Below are 23,410 nucleotides of genomic sequence, written 5' to 3' on the forward strand. Positions count from 1 at the left end.
TTTAATCCGCTAATACATTCAAAACCTTAGGGATGTAATTCCTAGCAGTTTTAACAGCCGAAAATGATTCAATACATATGCCTTAAAATCGCCAGAAAATATAACCACCAAAGATATTATAAAATAATTAAAGATGTGGCTCTTTAATTAGGAGTAGATCCACATCAGGTGTTTAAGGAAAATTACGTTTGTCTGACTATAGCAATTACAGTCTACTGTATTTGGCTGTCTAGGAACAAACTGATTTTTGAAGATTATCAATTTTCTGTCATAGAGGTTATTAGCAAGATTAAATTTCTTATGTATAGACAAGCGCACCTGTTGCAATTGTTTTAGCATCTTGATATATGTCTTCTTGTATCAGGGAGACTTTTGATTTTCTTTTAACTGCGGCGTATGCCCCGTTTATTATTGTATCATTTTGAGTTTAATATAATTTATATTTTTTCCCAAAAATAATTAAAGATGTGGGTCACGCCATTATTCAATTGAAACACTTAATGGTAGGAACTAAAATTCAAAGAGCAAATTACACTCACACCTTCATTTAATACTTATTACATGTGGATCCTATTTAAAATTATATTTCTTTTGCCTTCCATAACCTAGAATAGTTAGTGACGGTGTTGTTTTTTTTTCTTTCTAAAATACCATAGTAATCCTTACTAATTTAGTCATATATACTGGGTAATTTGAAATCTCAAATCTTCTATGCTAGGGTTTGCGAAACCCATAACCATTAGTGAACTCAGTGTTTGTTGTTCTGATATGTGAAGGGAGGTCCAGAAGAGATGACCTTTGAAAATGGATTGCACGCGCAATGATTATTGGTGGTTGTGATTGTCACTGTTTAGAAGTTGTGTGGTGATTGTCGATGTTACTGATAATTGTCGCTCAGAAGTGAGTTGCACGCGATCTACAATGGTAGTCAGTGTTGGTGATAGTTGTCTTCCTTGTTTGAGGTGTTGGTGGTGGTTGTTGTCCAAACATTAGTTGCAGAAAAGTTTGTTCAAATATTGATTTTGTGCTCACTTATTTAAACCGTATGATTTTCAATTTTTTAATTGGGTCTTTCAATTTTAATATTGTGAAAATGATTTTAATTGGAGGCCATTGTTGATGTAGGAATGAGTGTGAGGAAGAAAAGGGTAAAATCATCCTTAAATTACATCAAAGTAGCATGCGCAGCGTGCATGACAAATTTTCATTAATGGAATTCAAGAAGGGGTGTCATTGTACTTATGAAAGTTAAGAAGATATACTGATGAAGGAAAAAAGAGTGTATATAAACTAAAAACACAAATTTCAAATAGCTAAGGACTCAAAACATATTTTGTCTTAATTAAAATGAACTAACTAAACTATTTTTATTGATGGTGATAAATTAATTATTTGTTTTGTATATAAAAGATGAGGGAGTTTAAATTAAACATGTCCTTGTCGTGTAACTCAAAAAGTTAAAAAAATAAATAAACATAAAACTGCTTTACAGAATACCGGCCTATTATTCAATAAGCAAGGAAATTTATATTCATGGAGAGCTGACGTGATGTTGCAATAAAGGAAAATTCCACGCATTGACTTGCACTGCTTTAAGTCTTTATTGGTTGCTACGTTTAATGCCAAAAGTAGCCATCATTGTATAGTTGTTGCAAATTGCAATGGTATAAAATAAAGGATTAAAGAAGAAAGAGATGCAGAAGCATCTCTCACGGGCCAAACTTGCCCCTGTTTTATTTTACAACCAATGTACCAAACAATAAAAACTACAAAACAGGTGACGAAACTTGGACTTTTTTAATATAATAATCCATACTTGCATATACTTCATAAATTTGCACAGTATGTGCATAAATTATTTGACAAAATTTTAGTTTCACTATAACTGTTTTCACATTTTCAGTATGTTTTGAATATAAAGTCCATCTTCCGGTGTATCACGAACCATAATCGTTCTCATTCCTTAAACGTGTGGCAGGAGTTATTGAATAACTTAAACCTGTTTGTTACAACGAGGGTGAGTGCAGCTTAACACCTAAAATATAATATGTAGCCCACATTTTTTTAATTTCTTTCTAGAATTATATATACGACAATTTTTGCTTACACATGACACGATTACAAAAATTAAAACTATGACGATTCAAAATGAACAGGAACAAACAAGAAGTAAAAATTCTACTAGCTTCAACAGAATCTAGCTCTCAACAATGGTCTCAGCAGCACCAAAAGCAATGGTTGTCCCGTTATCCAATCTTAATTTCCCCTATCATCACTTCTTAGTGATGTTGTTATCCATTTTCTTCCTCTTGATTATCCCATATGCTTCCGCTTTGTCCTTTAACTTCACTAGTTTTGATCCTAATGACAAGAGCATAATATATGAAGGATCAGCAAACCCTGTAGCACCAACTATCCAACTCACAAGAAACCAAATGGACAAAAACATGATTGGAAGCATAGGTAGAGCCACATATTGCCAACCTATGCACCTGTGGGACAAAGCCACAGGGAATCTGACAGATTTCACTATCCATTTCTCCTTCGTCATAGATTCACGTAACCGAAGTAAATATGGAGATGGGATGGCATTCTTCCTTGCCCCTGCTGGTTTAAAGATTCCTAATGCCACTAAAGGAGGTTCTTTGGGTCTGACACTTGATAACCAACGATTAAACTCCACTGACAATCCATTTGTTGCTGTGGAGTTTGATATCTATAAGAATCCCTATGATCCACCCGGTGAACATGTTGGAATCGACATCAACTCTTTGAGATCTGTTGCTAATGTAACATGGTTGGCTGATATCAAGGAAGTAAAACTCAACGAGGCTTGGATCAGTTACAACTCTAGTTCGTTAAATTTGAGTGTTGTGCTCAATGTTTTTAACAATGATACTGATCATACCATTCAGCAGCAATATCTATCTGCCAAAGTTGATCGGAGACTTTATTTACCAGAATTGGTTACTTTTGGCTTCTCAGCTGCCACGGGAAATGCAACTGCTATACATAGTGTCAATTCATGGATTTTAGCTCAGCTTTGGCAGCACAAGAAAACATAACAAAGGGAGCAGACACAGTTGCAAGGTCTCCAGCAACCTCCAATATAGCTCCCAGTCAGAAGAAAATGAATAAGAACGGCTTGGCAGTGGGATTGAGTATTGGTGGATTTGTTTTGATTGGTGGGTTGGGTTTGATTTGAATTGGCTTGTGGAAGAAGTGGAAGAAAGGAAGTGTAGAATTTTTTTACAAAAAATTGAAATTTTTATAATTAAATAAATAAAGAGAAATGCATGATGTTATTAATTAAAATAATGGTTTGTAAGAAAATAAAAAAGGAAAGACATTTGATTTATTCATTTGATAGAAAATAAAATATTATAAAATAATAAACAAAAAAATTGAGTATCTTAGATTAGTTTTGAGAAAGTCAAAATTCCCTTTTTTACGCGGACTATTTGTCTCAGAAAAACAATAATCTTGAACTCATTTACTATTGGATTATCGTGAAATTGAAATTTAAGCACCAGATCTGCAACTTTATTTTAAGCATTATCACGGTTAGAAATTATAAAAAGATGTCGGAACTGAGAGAAATACCCTTTGCATCGTAGTTTTTTCTTTTTTCGCAGAAATTTAAAACTGTCTCAGTAAAACTAAGATCTCAAACTCTTCAACCGTTAGATTGTCGTGAAATTTTGATATGTGATTCAAGGTTCAATTTCGAACACCTCCACCATTGGGATTTGCGAAATAATATTCACAAAGAGAGAAAAAAGAATAGCACGAAGATAGTATAAATAGAGGCTTCAATCTCTTCTCCTTCTCTCACATCTTGGAAACTCTATGAGAGTAATAAGAAGAAAAACTTGAGAAATCTCAAAAAATTACTAGAGATACTGCTAGTGCTGCCATAACACTTGAAATTGATGATGCTTCTCCTTCTGTGTCCCTTCTGTACTCACGGTGAAATTGATTCTGTCTGAATGCTTCTTTTCTTCTTTTTTATGAGTATATTTAATTCTCTCTCTGTACACAGTATCAGTCACATTTCTTTAAAGTCAGATATTGTCGTCCATGTATTTGAAAATGGAAAAGTAGTTCAATTTTCTGGCTAGTTGTTCACTTAAGGTCCTATGAACAATTGTTTGAAACAATTGTGACAGAGATTCATGGGTGGTGAAACTGTTACCATATTTTGAAAGCCTTGATAACGGAGTATTCTATGTCTGCATATTACAGTTAATTTTCTTGAAAGATTCGATTTTTAGGATAAACTTCTTGCATTCATTTGATTTTGTGAAATCTTTAAAAGAAGAAAACAAAGACAATGTAATCAACAAACTAGAACCTCCTCAGTCCACACATTATGTTAACCTCAGCTGGTCACAACAACAATAATCTTGTTCCTTATGATTCCCCGTCATCCTTTAACTATAAATCATTCCTATATGAAGATGACACCTTTAATTTTGAAGATGTTTTATCAAGAAAACAGTGTCTTCAACATTTATGTTCCTTATGTTTATGAGAGATATAGTGTTGCAGTATCAAATTCATCTTTGCGATTAGTGGCCGGGATTGAAATGACATCAATTCTAGTCAATCATATTAACAGAGTATTGTTGATCTTGATTCTATCTTGGAATTCAAGTCTCTGAATTCTTTGGCCTTTCTCCTAATCATCTATTGATTAATTGATTTTACAGCATTTAGCTAGAAGACCTTTGGGAAATACCGTTCTCTTCTGAACCCTGAAACTATGCAGAAGAAAGGGTGAAGACATGGATCACATCATGTGACATGTGACGTCAGTGACTGCACCTCCTTCCATGTAATGCTAACATTCATCTTATTTTAATTAACTTTTGACTTGGTAATAATAAATATAAACATATAATGGACATCATAACGAATGTCTATCCATGAGTTAGGAACTTCTTTCGTTCGATTTTAGTTTTGCTCCCTTTTCTTTGGTGTTTTGTGTTAATAATTCATACTAATAAAATAAATCCATGCAAACAAGATATAACTACAACAAAACCTTACCTCATTCCGTAAGATCAACGACATGAATCATACAACGATATTCAGTGTGATTAAAAATATAAGTTTCAGGAAAACTAAAATAACAAGAGTATCAAAAAATAAATTAGGAACTAAAATAATAAAGGAAATGAGATAAGGATGACAGCAACTGAGATTGAAGCTTAAAAATTTAACTTTAACAAATTTTAAGCTATAAGTCAGTGAGGAGAGGAAAGCACCTTTACAACTAGCAGTAAATCCCGTACCAAACTTAAAAAAGAAAAAAGAAAACTGCATTCATTGTTAATTTTATGTAGATACATAATAAGTAAATTAGTAGACATCGGTTTTTTTTTTCTGTTTGTCTTTATTATTTATCTTATTCTTCAATTTATTGTCTTATTATTACCTAATTAGTTTGTTTAATTAACAATGTTTGTAAATTTTTCGTTTCTTATTTATTTTATTTTCCCCCATGCTTCAACCCTGCATTCATAATTACTAAGTGTTTCTATTTTATCCCTTTACATTCTCATTCAATTTATTTGCAAACATCTGATCCATTTAATTAATTACGGAGTACTATGTCAATTATTCATTTATTTTGTAGTTCTTGGTTAGTATTCTTTAGTACGCACTTAAATTCTGTACATTTTATGTTGGATTTCCGACTTATTTGGTGGTGTTTCAATAATGCGTGAATAAATTTTGGTGAATGTTATGTTGGATCTCCAACTTGTTTGACTTCACAAAGTTTACTACAAAATCAAAATCTTTTCTAAAAAAATGTAAAAATACTCAAATAAATGGTCATTCAATCCTCCTTTTTCTAAACAAAAATTATGCATTACTCAATATCGCTTCAAGGTCTAATACCCTATGTGATTCTCTATGCTATTTTCTTAAAAATCATCGTTGTTTCAAGGTGCAATGCCTTAATGAATTTTTTTCACACAATTAAAACAAATCTTGCGAAAAGGATAAAATCAACCCAACACACAAGTCCTTTTTTACCCAAAAAACTACGTAAGTTTGATTTTCTCATTGCATCGAGGGATACGTATGAGCGAGGATAAACCCTTGTCAATTTTAAAAAATTAAAAAAACTAAAAACATGAAATCCTCTCTTTTTTCTAAAAATAAAAACTTGTTTTCTTTTTCTAAATAAAAAATATAATTCATGTTCTTAAGGGATAAATAATTAAAAATTTAATTTATTTTTAGCATGCTTGATTAAAGGATGTCTTCTTCATGACTGTGTGAGGTATTAACACATTTCTTATGCGTAAACAACAACTTTCGAACTCTTTTTTCTAAAATCGTAGATTACTCTTTATCTTTTATGGTTTTTCCATAGTTGGTGGCGACTTCCCAATTTTCTTTTTTAATTATTTACTATTTAATATACTTTTCCTATAAAATACTTGTCAGTCTTTCAAATAAATTTAATTATCTTTTTTCAAAGTGATATATATATATATATATATATATATATATATCAATAAAAATTATAATTTCATTTTTAATATAAGTAGTAGTTCATTCTTAAACGTTGTTGTTACTATTGGCAAAATGTATAATAAATTACATTTATGGTAGTAAGTTAACTCTTAGTTAATATTAAATTTGCTCAAATTTAATCTACAACTATACAAGTCTTATGTTTTACTTAATGGTTATAAAAAAGTTTTAAGTAAACTTATTATATATTTAATCAATGGCTACAAAAACTTCGACTGAAGTTTAATATTTCTTTTTATTTATAGAAATTGAAAAAGATATTAAAAAGTTTACAACACTCATGCACTCGCTCAATCAATTGAACTAGAATCATTAATAATAAAGTTTACTATTATATATATAGAGGATAGATAGACAGATTAACCTTTTTATATAAAAAAAATGTTTTACTTGAAATATTCTATATGCATCTAATCTTAAAAAGAAAAGGCAAAAGTCTTCTAGACTTAAAAAAACAAGTTATAACCACGGTATACTTTTACTAATAGGAAAATTAGGCTTATTGTGTAACTCCAAAAAAGATAAAGATAAATAAATAAAATTAAACTGCATTTACAGAAAGCCGATAAAATTTATATTCATAGAGCTGGCATTAAGTTTATTTTATTTTTTCAGTACATGCAACATTAACAAAGTTAAAATCTACGTGAAAAGAAACAATAAAAAAAATATGCAAGTTGCTGAAGCTTGGACAAAGTTGAACGTGCGTGGCCTGAAAGCTTTCATCAAGTTGCAACTAAGGAAAGTTCCTATTGACTTTCAGGGTCTTTATTGTTATTGTTATTGAAATAAAGGACGAGAAAAAGAAAGAGATGCCCAAGCCAAATAGCCAATTAATCAAGCCATCTTTGACTGGTCAAACATTTTAAATTTTGAATACTAGAAGAAGCAAGTGAGAAAACTTGGATTTTTTAAATATAATAATCCATATACTTGCATTTCTTTTTAGAAACATATATATACTTGCATATACTTATTCATAAATCTACACATTATGTACGTAAATTATTTGTTGGCATCGATCCCTTCTTTAATTGATGAAATATCATAAATAAGTGAATAAGTGGTCATTAATTAATAATATAAAGAGATGTTCTAACTTTTGAAGACCACGATGCCATTATGTCATTAAATCATGGTATAAGGTGGTGAACACACTCAAATGGTGGTAATATTCATTTTCTCGTGATGAGCCACATTTATGAATTAAGTCATGTACCTTGACTATATAAAAGTAACTAGATTAAAATATGAGAAGAGAGGTTGAATGTGTTTAATTTCCCAACTTTTTTTTACCATTAAGAGACAAAAGTTTTATTGTAAGACCACCAACTTAAGACAACATTTTCTTGTGTTTACTATAAAAGTAACTAGATTAAACTATGGTCAAATAGGCCTATTCGACCATTATTGTAAGACTCATGGGTAAGACATGAAAAGGCACCCTTCAAGACACTTCCCATGAATGGTGGTAAGTAAGATTCACTAGAACCATTGCTGGGAAAGTTAGAAGAACACTTTCTCATGCAAAACTTCCCAAGTCATTTTAGTGAAAGGCATTGATAATTGCAACTAATTTGATCAACCTATCACCTTCGAGAACTTTAAATGGAAAAATACTAGGCTAAGTATGGTGTAACATCCTGCTGTCACTATAAGACACTAAATAATTTAGTTTTAAATTTGAAGTCTTTAATTAATATCAATGTAAAAGTTTGTTTTAATTGATGTAAAAGGTCCACTGGTGCAGTAACCATAATCATTCCAATTCCTCGTCTCTACACTTTCCTAAAAAAAATATGTTTTTCTTTTTTATATAATTATTAAAGTATGGATTTTATCTCTATAAAATTTATTATCTATTTTTCATCATTAAAAAATTGAAATGTTACTTTTTAGTTTTTAGTCTGGAACTAAATTCGGTTGATTTTTTTATATCAGTTACTCCCTAATTAGCCAATATTCTTGACTATTGTAACATTTCCCGGGATTAATAAAACCCCACAAATAAAAAAAAAAAAAATTGTCACAAATTTTCAAGCCCCCTTCGCTAACCCTCTTCAAAAATTCAAATAGCATAGCCAGAACAATACTCAGAGAGAACAATATCCCTCACCCGATCTCATTCTCATTGTTGTCGCACAAGATCGAACCGTGTGAGATCCAAATCTTTGAACACATCTGTGACCACCGCGTCAAGCTATAATCGCACCACCGTGAACCCATCGTTGTTCTCGGGGCGACCACCACACCATCCTCGCCCATCAAGCCCCTTAGCTGATTCGGGTCCGTCGTAATTGTGCACGCGCGGCCCTCTTGGACTGTGCGGTTGTGAGAGGCCAAACGCTAGTTTTCATCTGTCGCAGACTCGGAGGCCATATCCTTTACAAAACCCCACCAAAACTCTAAAGCAAAAGCTATGAATTTTAACGTTCACTACTTCCTAATGAAGCACAAAGTTAAGCCATGAGAAAAAAATAAAACCCACACTAAATAACAAAACATATTCGAGTATCTATGGATTCACACACAAAATACCACTGATGTTGTTGATTGTGATTCTGATAGAATTTCCAGAAGCCATCCTAACCCATTAAGCCTCTTCAAATACACACCCACCAACTGTTTGTAACAAAACCACACTGCATCAAACCACCAAGACACACGCACCTTGTTAAAATGCAGACCCATCTAATAAAAAAAATTGATCGTGGAGAAGACGAAAAAAGGGTAGAAATTAGAAAAATAATAATTTGTAATTGGATGATGAGAAAGTGACACATAAGTATAAGTATGAAAATCAACCCCGAAGAACCTAATTCTGAGAAAAAAAATATATTTTAATTTTGTAAGTATAAAAAAATAGATAAAAAATTTACAAGAATGAAATTGATACTTTGATAATTTTACAGAAAAACATTTTAGAAAAAAAATTGATACAAAGTGAAAAAGTGTCCGATGTTATTTAATAAAACAGTTTGACTAGTGTGAGTGCATCTTCGCATTTATTATCCCTTAAATATCATTAATATATTTTTTTATTTCTTTTAAAATACATCATATAATCTAATTCACAACTATATACAACAACGGTTACTTTCAGACGACACGATAGAATAAAATAATTACAATTAGAACTGTTGGAAAGGGAAAGAAACAAAAAAGAAGTAAACATTGGTGAGCAGAAGCACGAAAAGCCATTTAATTCTACAAGCTTCAGCAGAATCTAGCTCCAAACAATGGTCTCGGCAGCACCAAATGCAATGTATGCCCAGTTGTCCAACCTTAGTTTCTCCCATCACTTCTTAGTGATGCTGTTATCCATTTTCTTCATCTTCATTATCCCTTGTGCTTTCCCTCTATCCTTTAACATCACTAGTTTCGATCCAAATGGCAAGAGCATAATATATGAGGGATCAGCCAACCCTGTAACACCAGTTATCGAACTCACAGGAAACGTACGGGACATCACAGGTAGAGCCACATATTTCCAACCTATGCACCTGTGGGACAAAGCCACAGGGAATCTCACAGATTTCACTACCCATTTCTCCTTTGTCATAGATTCACGGAACCGAAGTGGATATGGAGATGGGATGGCATTCTTCCTTGCCCCTGCTGGTTTAAAGTTTCCTTATGTCTCCAGAGGAGGTGCTTTGGGTCTGACACTTGAGAACCAACGATTAAACTCCACTGACCCATTTGTTGCTGTGGAGTTTGATATCTATAAGAATTTCTATGATCCACCCGGTGAACATGTTGGAATCGACATCAACTCTTTGAGATCTGTTGCCAATGTCACATGGTTGGCTGATATCAAGCAAGGGAAACTCAATGAGGTTTGGATCAGTTACAATTCTAGTTCATTTAATTTAAGTGTTGTGTTCACGGGTTTTAACAATGACACCATTCTGCGGCAACATCTATCTGCCATAATTGATCTGAGACTTCATTTACCAGAATTTGTTACTGTTGGCTTCTCAGCTGCCACGGGAAGTGATACTGCTATACATAGTGTCAATTCATGGGATTTTAGTTCAACTTTGGCAGCACAAGAAAACATAACAAAGGGAGCAGACACAGTTGCAAGGTCTCCAGCAACCTCCAATATAGCTCCCAGTCAGAAGAAAAAGAATAAGACCGGCTTGGCAGTGGGATTGAGTATTGGTGGATTTGTTTTGATTGGTGGGTTGGGTTTGATTTCAATTGGCTTGTGGAAGAAGTGGAAGAAAGGAAGTGTAGAGGAAGATCTTGTTTTTGAAGAGTATATGGGAGAAGATTTTGGAAGGGGGGCAGGACCCAGGAAGTATTCATATGCTGAATTAACAGAGGCAGCTAATGGTTTCAAAGATGAGCACAAGCTAGGACAGGGAGGATTTGGAGGTGTTTATAAGGGTTATCTTAAAGACATAAAGTCTCATGTAGCTATTAAGAGGGTGTCAGAAGGCTCTGATCAAGGGATAAAGGAGTTTGCTTCAGAAGTAAACATTATTAGCCGGTTAAGGCATCGAAATCTAGTGCACTTGATCGGTTGGTGTCATGCAGGGAAAAAGCTCTTACTTGTGTATGAGTACATGCCAAATGGAAGCTTAGATATTCATCTTTTCAAGAAGCAAAGTTTGTTGAAATGGACGGTGAGATATAACATAGCTCGAGGATTGGCCTCCGCATTGCTATACTTGCACGAGGAATGGGAACAATGTGTTGTGCACAGAGACATAAAGTCAAGCAACATTATGCTGGATTCAGAGTTTAATGCCAAACTTGGGGATTTTGGCTTAGCAAGGTTTGTGGACCATGCAAAAAGTGCACAAACTACAGCTTTAGCTGGGACTATGGGCTACATGGCTCCTGAATGTGCTACCTCGGGCAGGGCTAGTAAGGAGTCAGATGTCTACAGTTTCGGAGTTGTTGCTTTAGAGATAGCTTGTGGAAGAAAACCCATAAACCATAGGGCTCAAGAAAATGAAATAAATATTGTGGAATGGGTGTGGGGACTCTATGGAGAAGGGAGAATTCTTGAAGCAGCAGATCAAAGACTAGAAGGGGAATTTGAGGAGGAGCAAATAAAATGCTTGATGATTGTTGGTCTTTGGTGTGCTCACCCTGACCATAACAATAGGCCTTCAATGAGGCAAGCGATTCAAGTGCTTAACTTTGAAGCTCCCTTGCCTAATCTTCCATCAAGTTTGCCTGTTCCTACATATCTTGAAGGCCCCTTGCACTCATTCATAGCACCATTCAGCATAACTTCTTCGAAGGAAGGTCAAAGCCAGATCACAGGCTCCAGTTCCAACACAAACTCCACCGGGTTCACCACAAAATCTGATGATGCTTCTCCTTCTGTGTCGCTTCTGTACTCACGGTGAAATTGATTCTATCTGAATGCTTCTTTTCTTCTTTTTTATGAGTATATTTAATTCTCTCTCTGTACACAGTATCAGTCACATTTCTTTAAAGTCAGATATTGTCGTCCATGTATTTGAAAATGGAAAAGTAGTTCAATTTTCTGGCTAGTTGTTCACTTAAGGTCCCATGAACAATTGCTTGAAATAATTGTGACAGAGATTCATGGGTGGTGGAACTGTTACAGTTAACTTGGAGATTTGATTTCCTAGATAACTTCCTTGTATTCATTTGTCAATCAAGAAACTAGAGCCTCCATAGACTATGTTAATCTCAGCCACTCGGCCACAACTTCAATAGTCTTGTTCCCTATGATTCCTCCATCATCCATTAACCATAAACCGTTCCTATATATGAAGATGACACAGAGAATTTTAAAGATCTTGTATCAAGAAAACAACGTGTTCAATATTCTTGTTCCTTATGTTAATGAGGCATACAGTGTTTCAGTGTCAAATTCATCTTTGCGTTCTAGAGTCTGGAAAGGTCACTGATTCCAAACTAGTTTCTCTTTCATTATCAATTCACAAAGCAAGAGCAGTGATTGAAATGGCATCAAATTCTTTCCGGCATGCTTCAGCTTGTCACTTTCTGTGCCATGAGAAAGAAGTGATATTGATCTGTATAGGATGCCTTGCTTTAAAATATAAAAAAAAAGTTGTAACACGACAAGTGTTAAGAAAAATGTCAGAGTCATGCAGCGCCCGCCTCTAGTTTTTCTAGATATGTCTTGCCACCATGCAGTGAATTTGGCTTTGGCTTCTATTCACAGGAACCTAACACCTATGAGTGTTTACGTGTGACACGATAAGGCAGTTTTTTTGGCCCTTTTGTTTTCGGATTGAGTTGAGGTTTTCAATCACTCAACTCAATTTAACCTGTTTCATTTTTGCCTGTTAAAGAAAAATTGAGGAAAAAAATAAGATGAGTAAACCTTCCGGCCTGTTTTTATTTAAAAATTTGAATTTAATATTTATTTTGATATTTTATATATATAGATATTATTAATTTTTATTTAATTTATTTTTTTTGTCTAAATAAACTATTATTTCATAATAAGCATTTATTATTTAATATTTATAAAAAATAAAATAAATTTAAATCAATTAAAAATTATTTTTTAATTTTTTGACTTTTTGACGGCGAACTTAAGCATAAATGGAATGATTTGAATTTTTAATCCACTTTTATTATGTTGGGTTGGGCAACCCCTGTATAATGTTATGCAGTAGGTCAGATTAACTACTTCACTTCATCTCGAAGTAGCATTGGGCACTGCAATATCCTTATGGCCAAGCTTTGGGCAATCACCTTTGCTTGGGAAGGAGGAATTTGCTTTGTCTGGATTGAGAGTGATTTAAAAGCTTATGAATTTGTTTATAATATTTTAGGATTTATTTTTTCTTTTAAAATTAAAATGTTAGGTCTACAAATAGTTGGTATAGAAAAATCCTTCCACCAAATCGGAAGAGGGGATCACAAATGAAAAAAGAGTTTATAAGTTCCACAAAATTTTTAATGATAAAAGAGTTTCCAAGTTACATAAAAATTTGTGATGAAGATTATGTTTATGGGTTTACAAGTTTTTCATAAAAAATCTTGTAAAGAAGAAGATCTATAAAATATCCATGTAACATCTCTTCACAATATATCTCCTCCTTTTACAACAAAATATAATCATCTGGTATCAGAGCGCTTATAGATGTTCCTGAGGCCCTGTGAAAGAAGAAAAATAAAGACAAACAACTGGAGAAAGCAAGCATCAAAAGGAACAGGAAAGACAAAGTCATATTAGATGTCTAAAAATATTCAGTCAACGACGAGTGTTAAGATATGTCTCATATCTTTAGTTTTTTTTTAGAAAAACAATAATTTAATTTATCTCTTAAAAGTTATTATTTGTTTCAAATAGGATATTACTTGGATTTAAAAGATTATGAATATGTTTTCTATTAGGATATATATTACTTTACTATCAATAAAGAATATTCATTATAGGATTTTAAAATATTTTTTAATTAAAATATATATTAAAATAGAGTTATCATTGCCTCACTCGATAACGACTTATCCAAAATATATAATAAAATTTAAAATAACTTATGAAAATTATAATTACAAATTTAAATTATTAGATAAATTATATATGTGTATATATATATATATATATATATATATAATTATATTATATAAATTTTGTAAAAAAACGGTTTTATTTAATAAAATAATTTTAATATAAATAGATTCATTTAAAAATTTGTACCTTTAATATACATCTATTAGCATTAGACTTATTAAACTCAATAAATATATTATATTAAATAAAAATAATATTTATTAATAATATTAAATGTGTGTATATTGCATTTAATAATTTTAATAATAAATATATATAAAAACTACTATATTAATAACATCAATTAAATTCTACTTTAATATTTGTGTTTAATTTTATTTTGCCTATATATAATATATTTAAAATAATTTTTTTAACTAGTTTTTATCTGTCAAAAAATGAACTAGCTAGTTTTTTAAACAATAGTAAAAATTAAAATTTTAAATGATAGTTAAGTGTAAATATTTTCATTTGTTAAGGAAAGTGTATATTTTATCAAAAGAAGGGAGGACGGTGTAATATTTTTATCTTTGAGGAGTGGTAAAGTAATGGATATTTTAATAATCATTATTATTTTAAATAAGTTAACTAAACTTTAATGGAAAATAAATGTAATATTCATATATCTATCTCTAGGGAAGTGTAATCTATTAATGTTTCTTAAACAAGGGTTGCTTAATTTTTAATTGGTGGGGGTATTTTGATCTTATTCGTAGTTTCGTACTCCAGCAATAATCTAGTTTATATTTATAAAGAGTTGACATCAAGTTGCTATGATAATAACATTTCCTAGCATTGAGTTGGGGTCTTTAGTGATTAGAAAATCGGTTAAGAATAGAAAAACTAAAATTTAAGTTTTAGATTTAATATAAAAAAGTAATTATTTTTAATTTTTATAAAATAAAAAATGTCACATTTATTACTAAAATTAATTTTAGATCTTGGTTGCTGTTGGTTCGGCCTGACTGATTGCTAGTTTTAATTTAAAAACGAAACGGCAACAAGTAATTAATACTTGTTTGTCCATTATTTATTACAATGGAGAAAGAAGAAAAAGATGCAATTGAAGGACGTGGAAATGGGTGAAGCGCGTTTCTGCTTCAATGATAAATGTCTCTCAAGTTTGTGACTTGTATTATTTTTCCTTCCACGCCCCCACCCACTCAAGCAAGAAACATTAACTACATGCAAGCCATATATGTACAATTCCACTTCCACCGCACCAACATCAGTTCTCCAGATATGGCAGCATCTCCATACTGTAAGAACAGTTATGTACATGCTTTTCTTCATGCAACATTAACACTCTTGCTTCTTGTAATGCCTCTTGCAGCTGCTTCATTAGCCTTCAACTATCAGCAACTTGGTGACGCGGGAAACGCCACCCTCAGTATTTCTGGAGATGTCTATCATGAGCAAGAAGTCCTCCAACTCACCAGGTATGAAACATTTAGCTATGGTAGAGTCATATATCACAAACAATTGCATCTTTGGGACAAGAACTCAGGAAAGGTTGCAGACTTCACTACCCATTTCTCTTTTACCATAAACGCCCGAAATAACACCAATTATGCTGATGGCATGACCTTCTTTCTGGCACACCCAAGCTTTCCAGAACTAGATCCAAGAGATGGAGTTGGTATTGGTCTTTTGAGCCGCACTCAACTGCTGAATCCAAATTTCACAAAGGAATATCCATTTGTAGCAGTGGAATTTGATACCTATGTTAATCCCGAGTGGGATCCTAAATATCACCATGTCGGTATCCAAGTTAATTCTTTTGTCACTTCTGTCTCTGACACTACACAATGGTTCACTAGCATGGATCAGAGAGGATATGATGCTGATATTAGTTACGATTCTGCTTCAAACAGATTAAGTGTCAGCTTCACTGGGTATAAGGATAACGTCAAAATTAAGCAAAACTTATCTTCTGTGGTCAATCTGAAAGATAAATTACCTGATTGGGTTGAATTTGGCGTCACTGCAGCAACTGGAATGTATTATGAGGAACATACTCTTAGCTCATGGTCCTTCAACTCTAGTTTTGTCTTCGACAAACATAAGGGTGGGAGCAAAAAAGGCTTGGCAGTGGGGATGGGAATCGGTGGATTTGTTTTGATTGGTGGGACGGGTTTGATTTCACTTGGCTTGTGGAAGAAGTGGAAGAAAGTAGATGAAGAGGAAAATCATATTGTTGAAGAGTATATGGGTGAGGATTTTGAAAGGGGGGCAGGACCCAGAAAGTATTCATATGCTGAATTAGCACATGCAGCTAATGGTTTCAAAGATGAGCACAAGCTAGGACAGGGTGGATTTGGAGGTGTTTATAAGGGTTATCTTAAAGACATAAAGTCTCATGTGGCTATTAAGAAGGTATCAGAAGGCTCTGATCAAGGGATAAAGGAGTTTGCATCAGAAGTGATAATTATTAGCCGGTTAAGGCATCGAAATCTTGTGAACTTGATTGGTTGGTGTCACGAAAGGAAAAAGCTCTTGCTTGTGTATGAGTACATGTCAAATGGAAGCTTGGATATTCATCTTTTCAAGAAGCAAAGCATTTTGCAATGGGCGGTGAGGTATAACATAGCTCGAGGATTGGCCTCAGCATTGCTATATTTGCACGAAGAATGGGAACAATGTGTAGTGCATAGAGACATAAAGCCCAGCAACATTATGCTGGATTCAGAGTTTAACGCCAAACTTGGGGATTTTGGTTTAGCAAGGTTTGTGGACCATGCAAAAAGTGCACAAACTACAGCTTTAGCTGGGACTATGGGCTACATGGCTCCTGAATGTACTTTGGGCTACAGGCCGGCTAGTAAGGAATCAGATGTCTACAGTTTTGGAGTTGTTGCTTTAGAGATAGCTTGTGGAAGAAAACCCATAAACCATAGGGCTCAAGAAAATGAAATCAGTATTGTGCAGTGGGTGTGGGGACTCTATGGAGAAGGGAGAATTCTTGAAGCAGCAGATCAAAGACTAGAAGGGGAATTTGAGGAGGAGCAAATAAAATGCTTGATGATTGTTGGTCTTTGGTGTGCTCACCCTGACCATAACAATAGGCCTTCAATGAGGCAAGCGATTCAAGTGCTTAACTTTGAAGCTCCCTTGCCTAATCTTCCATCAAGTTTGCCTGTTCCTACATATCTTGAAGGCCCCTTGCACTCATACATAGCACCATTCAGCATAACTGCTTCAGAGGAAGGTCAAAGCCAGATCATAAGCTTCAGTTCCAACACAAACTCCATTGGGTTCACCACAAAATCTGATGATGCTTCTCCCTCTGTGTCGCTTCTGTACTCACGGTGAAATTGATTCTATCTGAATGCTTCTTTCCTTCTTTCTTATTCATATATAGCTAATGGAGGGAAGTGTAATCTATTTAGCATTCATGTTTCTTTAAAAAAGGGTTACTTAATTTTTAATTTTTGGGATATTTTGATCTTATTCATAGTTTCGTACCCCTCCATAACAGGGATCTAGTTTATATTTGTACAGATTTGGCGTTAAGTTGTAGTGATAATAACATTTATGAGTCTTTAAGATATTTCGAAATATATTATTTAGAATAGGATAAATAATCACTTTTATTCGTCAAGGTGTAATTCGCGGATAAATACATTCCTAAAAAATAAAAATATAAAATTTAGTTTTTGAAAGTGTAAAAAGTGCGACAAATATATTCATCCGTTAACTTTCGTTCATTACCGTTAATAAAATAGCTTATGTGACACAGATGGACAAATTTGTCATTGAAATGATTGCCAACATAGATTGTCAGCATAGGACATATTTATCATAATATTTTTTTTTACGTTTCATCTTTTTCCTTTGCTAACAAATGCATCCCTGAAAGATAAAAATATAAAATCTATTATTCGAAAGTATAAAAAATGCGATAAATATATCTTGGATTAACATAATGAATTGTATAGAAGAGAATTTAGGAAAAAAAGATTAAAAAAATAGTAAAATACACTCTTATACTTTGATTATCTATCTATTTATTCATCTATCAAATTATTAATTAGTTTTTTAATTAATCAATATAATTATTTATTTTCCAAAATAAAATAAATTTCTTTAGTTTTATGATATAAAAAAATTGAGTTGCCATTTAAAAAAATGAAAGTCTTTTATTTTTTGAATTTTTTTGTTTCTTGAATTAATTATTAATCTTTATTAGGTACTATGCCACAGTATGTCAAATGGAGTATATGATCGTTGCAATTCCTAGATCACCTACAGATATAACTCTACACCCCAAAGACAAAAATAAATCTCTATATTATTTTTTTTGTTTTAAAGTTTATCTCTGTATTAGTTCGAGTATTATTGTATTTTTATTTAAATTTATTTAAGTTCTTTATTTGTTAGTAATTGTTTTTTTATTTTATCATGTATAGCGAGTGTTGTCTCGAGTGGAAGCACACAAGATTTATCTCACGAATTCTTTCATATTTGAGGTATATATATACATTTTATTGATTAAGGAAAAAGACTTATAATTCTACTTTAGTTTTATGTATTTTAAATTTTGTGAGACTATTTTTTTAAAAATAAAAATAGTTGATTAAATTCTTTTTTTAAAATAAATAAATAAATAAATTTGGTCCCACGGTCGATTTTATTTTTTCTACTCAAAACTCTCAACCTATTATTTTAGTCCAAATATAAGGATACTTAAATTAAAATTGGGATATGGAATAATTTTAAAGATTAAAAGTGAACAATTTAATAGAAATTTGATAAAATTATAAGATATAAAATAAAGTTTTTTTTAACCGTAAAGATTAATGTTTTATAAGGAAATCAAAATAATATATATATATATATATATTAAAAGAAAATTTAAAAAATATATTGTTTAAGTAATAAACGAATACCAACCGTAAATTACAAATAAATAATAATAATCTATTATTAACTTAATGACCTAAACACATAATATATTGCTTAAGTATTAAGAGAATACTAATAATCTCCCACGGTGGCCCCTGTTTTATCGGAATGTTACGTGTGAGTGGGGTGAAGCGTTTCGGTTTAAATGATGGATGATTCTCACGTTTGTGACTTGACTTGTGTGCGTGCGTGGCCAATAAGGTTATGGTAAGGACTGTGAAGATGAGCGTTAGAAAGTAGGTAAGGAGCCTTAACTCACAAAGACGGGTTAAGGAGTATTTCGTAATTATGATTTTTTTTTAATATTCTCTTATTCTCAAGACTATTCACGTGTAGTGTGGATTTTTTTATATGATGTTTTAACCTTTTTATTTTTATTCATGTGTGTATATTCACACTACTTCATGAGAATATAATTAAGTCGATTTGCTATTTTTATTTTTTGAAAATCAGAAACAACAAATACTGAAATCATAACATTTAATTTACCTTTCACCCAATGAGAGTCCTGCAGGAATCTGATGGAACTGGGGAGTTATACCAAGGAGGGAGGAGGAATGGCAATATTGTCAACTGCCTTCATTAATTTGCTTGGATTTTTCTTATTTTGTCCTTGAGGAAGAAGGCTTCAACTAACCCCTCAACTATATGTGTAAATTGACAGGTTCAATTAGTTGAAGCCTTGATCACTTCAAATTTCAAAGTGAGCTACATCTTGTACCTAGCAAACAATAATTATATTCAAGAGGGTACCCAGTCCACGTACGTACACAACTGAAGCAAGAAACATTAACTACATTCATCTAACCCCAAGCAAATTAACCAAGCCATATTTGCACAATTCTATTTCCACCGCACCCAACACCAATTCTCCAGCAATGGCAGCATCTCGTTACTGTAAGAAAACTTATGTACGTGCTTATTTTCTGCATGTAACATTAATATTCTTGCTCCTTGTAATTCCTCGTGCAGCAGCTTCATTAGCCTTCAACTATCAGCAACTTGGTGACACGGGAAACGCCCTCAAGACTTCAGGAGATGTCTATCCTGACCAAGATGTCCTCCTACTCACCCGTTATGAGCCAGATAGTTATGGTAGAGTTACATATTACGAAAATTTGCATCTTTGGGACAAGAACTCAGGAAAAGTCACAGACTTCACTACCCATTTCTCCTTTACCATCAACACCCCCAATAAAACCCATCATGGAGATGGCATCACCTTCTTTCTTGCACACCCAGACTTTCCACAATCGGGCATAGATGGAAGCGGTATCGGTCTTGCGAGCCGCGAACAACTGAAGAATCTGAATTACGCGAAGGATTATCCGTTTGTAGCGGTGGAATTCGATACCTTTGTTAATGACTGGGATCCTAAATATGACCATGTCGGTATCGATGTTAATTCTATCAACACTACTGACACTACGGAATGGTTCACAAGCATGGATGAGAGAGGATATGATGCTGATATTAGTTACGATTCTGCTTCAAACAGATTAAGTGTCACCTTAACTGGATATAAGGATAGTGTCAAAATTAAACAGCACTTATTCTCTGTGGTCAATCTGAGTGATGTCTTACCTGAATGGGTTGAAATTGGCTTCTCTTCAGCAACAGGATTTTTTTATGAGGAACATACTCTTAGCTCATGGTCCTTCAACTCTAGTTTAGACAAGGAACAACAAAAGGGTGGAAGCAAAATTGGGCTGGTGATAGGGCTGAGTGTTGGACTTGGTGCAGGGCTGAGTGTTTTAATTGTTATTTGGGGGGTAACTTTCCTTGTGAGATGGATGCTGAAGAATAGAGGTTTGGAGGAAGTCTCACTTTTTGATCATGCTATGGACAACGATTTCGAAAGAATGTCTCTACCCAAGAAGTTTTCCTATGAAGAACTTGCCAGAGCAACTAATAACTTTGCAAGAGAAAACAAAATTGGAGAGGGAGGTTTTGGAGCAGTCTACAGGGGACTTATAAGAGAGTTGAACATCCATGTTGCCATTAAGAAGGTATCTCGCAGATCTAGTCAAGGAGTGAAGGAGTATGCATCTGAAGTAAAGATCATTAGCCAACTGAGGCATAAAAATTTGGTTCAACTCTTAGGGTGGTGCCATCAGAACAATGACCTGCTGCTGGTTTATGAGTTCATGGAAAATGGAAGCTTGGATTCTTATCTGTTTAAAGGAAAAGGCCTTCTGGCATGGAAAGTGAGATATGATATTGCTAGAGGCCTGGCCTCCGCATTATTATACCTGCATGAAGAGTGGGAAGAATGTGTGCTTCATAGGGACATAAAATCCAGCAATGTTATGTTGGATTCTAATTTTGATGCAAAGCTTGGTGATTTTGGGTTAGCCAGACTAATGGATCATGCAATAGGTTCAAAAACAACTGTTTTAGCAGGAACAATTGGATATTTGCCTCCTGAAGCTGTCACAAGAGGCAAGGCTAGTAGGGAGTCTGATGTATTCAGTTTTGGAGTTGCTGCTTTGGAGATAGCCTGTGGTAGAAAGGCAATTGAACCTAATGTGAATGAAGAACAGCTCTATTTGGTGGATTGGGTTTGGGAACTCCATGGCATGGTTGATCTTCTTAAAGCATCTGATCCAAGCTTATATGGACACTTTGATGAGAAGGAAATGGAGAGGTTAATGATAGTTGGCCTGTGGTGTACTTACACAGATTTCCATCTGAGGCCTACAATTAGGCAAGTTGTTCAGGTGCTTAATTTTGAAGCTCCACTTCCCACTCTCTCACCACAGGTTCCATCCTTTTCCTATAATTCATCTTTCAGCTCTATGCCCTCTAGGACTTCTGCTTTTGCAAATAACCAATGTGTCTCTTCAACTTCAAGTAGCTTAGGCACTGGATCCTCACAATCGAACACAACTTGTGAAGTCATCATTTCTCCAGCAGCCGCACATTGACATACATACTAAGTTTGATATTTATGGTAATATTTTTTTTTCTTTAAGTGTAATTCTATATCTGTTGTCACATTATCTGCAGCTTTTGTAATATTTTCTGGTCCAATGCATTTTCTTCTTTCAATTTCAAGTTAAAAACTAGCCTTGTCAATTGTCATTATGTAATATTAATTATTGAAACATGTTTGAACTAAAATTCTCTACATAAGTGCCACAAATGTCTTCCAATTCTTTGATGTGTACTCATCCAATTCCGTTTTCAATTTTTTTTTTCCTGCAACATGAAGTTTAGAACTTTTATTGCCAATATATCATTTGCGTAACATTGGATACTGCAATATCCTTATCGCCAAGCTTACATCTTGCTGATGAAAGATTGGATCACTCACGGAGAAGGCCGTGGCAGTGATCTGAGGAGGAAGAAGGAAAAAGGGAAGAGGGATAAGAAAATCTGTAGAGAGGGCACATTTGATACGACCGCCAGACCTGCTCTACTAATCCGTTTTAAATTACATATGACTCGTTTCTACATTCTCTATAGGTTAAATTTTTTTCCCTAACGGTGTAGTTTGCTAGTAAAAGAAAGTTGAAAATATAAAATTTAATTTTAAAAGTGTAAAAAATGTGAAAAATATATCTAACCGTTAATTTACATTCATTACCGTTAATAAAATAACTTAAGTGACACAAAGGACGAAAATATCACTAAGATGATTATCGACATAGTTATCTCTAATTGTCAGTATATGGACATATTTATCATATAATATTTTTATTTTTTATTTTTTGTCATCCTATCCCGCTAATAAATGCATTCATGAAAATACAAAATTTAGTCATCGAAAGTGTAAAATGTACGACAAATATATTCGGACGTTAATAATAGATTGTGATTAATTATTATAATTTGAAAACAAATTATAATGATTGTGTCAAAATTTTGGGAGAGCTATATCATATTCATAAGTGTTTGTGTTTTGTTATATAACTTTGAAGCTATCAACACAAAAAAAAAAAATTATTGTAAAACGATAAAAAAAATTATTGTTTCTCTTAAATCAAACATTATTTATTTATTTTTTTAATAAATGTTTCATAATAAAATATGAATGTCTATTAGTATATGCAATGATATTAAATTATAATAAAAATTTGTTGATTTTTAAATTATATACAATTAGTTTTTATTGAGTGGTCATTTAAAAAATCATAACCTTAAAAAAGATCATTCCAAAGGAGGTGAGTGTTTTTTACAAATTAAAAGTATTATTACATTTGTAATTTTTCCTAAAAATTATTCATGAATCTAATTTAACTATAATACTTTATAATAAATATTTTTTTACTTGAACCTTTTATTAAGCATGAGAGTACAAAAAAATTATTTACGAGTTTATAAAACAAATATTCTTTTTTTTAGATTCAATTTAATTTACAAATTTTTATCAGTAATTTAAAGTTAATAAAACAAATACAAAAATAATTATTTATTATAGTTTTTCTT

At 32.8% G+C, this 23,410-nt stretch overlaps 4 protein-coding genes across 5 annotated transcripts; all 4 read left to right on the forward strand.

Annotated features, from left to right (window-relative positions):
- Nucleotides 1-2,179: 2,179 nt before the first annotated feature.
- LOC114424752 (anti-H(O) lectin 1-like) lies at nucleotides 2,180-3,291 on the forward strand. Its single transcript, XM_028391586.1, has one exon. The coding sequence runs from the start codon at nucleotides 2,211-2,213 to the stop codon at nucleotides 3,063-3,065; it is 855 nt and encodes a 284-aa protein (XP_028247387.1). The 5' UTR covers nucleotides 2,180-2,210; the 3' UTR covers nucleotides 3,066-3,291.
- A 6,413-nt stretch (nucleotides 3,292-9,704) lies between these two features.
- On the forward strand, nucleotides 9,705-12,076 carry LOC114421361 (L-type lectin-domain containing receptor kinase IX.1-like). Its single transcript, XM_028387245.1, has one exon. The coding sequence runs from the start codon at nucleotides 9,792-9,794 to the stop codon at nucleotides 11,919-11,921; it is 2,130 nt and encodes a 709-aa protein (XP_028243046.1). The 5' UTR covers nucleotides 9,705-9,791; the 3' UTR covers nucleotides 11,922-12,076.
- A 3,027-nt stretch (nucleotides 12,077-15,103) lies between these two features.
- LOC114421360 (L-type lectin-domain containing receptor kinase IX.1-like) lies at nucleotides 15,104-17,624 on the forward strand. Of its 2 annotated transcripts, XM_028387243.1 has the most exons (2): nucleotides 15,104-15,513; nucleotides 15,682-17,624. In XM_028387243.1, the coding sequence occupies exons 1-2, from the start codon at nucleotides 15,185-15,187 to the stop codon at nucleotides 17,384-17,386; spliced, it is 2,034 nt and encodes a 677-aa protein (XP_028243044.1). In that variant the 5' UTR covers nucleotides 15,104-15,184; the 3' UTR covers nucleotides 17,387-17,624. The 2 variants fall into 2 exon arrangements, with proteins under 2 accessions (XP_028243044.1, XP_028243043.1); XM_028387242.1 differs by having other exon boundaries at nucleotides 15,104-17,624.
- A 2,029-nt stretch (nucleotides 17,625-19,653) lies between these two features.
- LOC114424356 (L-type lectin-domain containing receptor kinase IX.1-like) lies at nucleotides 19,654-22,102 on the forward strand. The gene has a single exon (XM_028391200.1). It carries the CDS (start codon nucleotides 19,858-19,860, stop codon nucleotides 21,904-21,906), a length of 2,049 nt encoding a protein of 682 aa, XP_028247001.1. The 5' UTR covers nucleotides 19,654-19,857; the 3' UTR covers nucleotides 21,907-22,102.
- The last annotated feature ends 1,308 nt before the right edge of the window (nucleotides 22,103-23,410 follow it).

Source organism: Glycine soja, chromosome 8 (genome assembly GCF_004193775.1).
Source record: "Glycine soja cultivar W05 chromosome 8, ASM419377v2, whole genome shotgun sequence".
In the NCBI taxonomy this organism is placed as follows: domain Eukaryota; kingdom Viridiplantae; phylum Streptophyta; class Magnoliopsida; order Fabales; family Fabaceae; genus Glycine; species Glycine soja.

What these genes read in the sequence shown, in the direction of transcription:
- LOC114424752 (XM_028391586.1), top strand. Translation starts at nt 2,211, where the DNA reads ATGGTCTCAGCAGCACCAAAAGCAATGGTTGTCCCGTTATCCAATCTT.
- LOC114421361 (XM_028387245.1), top strand. Translation starts at nt 9,792, where the DNA reads ATGGTCTCGGCAGCACCAAATGCAATGTATGCCCAGTTGTCCAACCTT.
- LOC114421360 (XM_028387242.1), top strand. Translation starts at nt 15,185, where the DNA reads ATGTCTCTCAAGTTTGTGACTTGTATTATTTTTCCTTCCACGCCCCCA.
- LOC114424356 (XM_028391200.1), top strand. Translation starts at nt 19,858, where the DNA reads ATGGCAGCATCTCGTTACTGTAAGAAAACTTATGTACGTGCTTATTTT.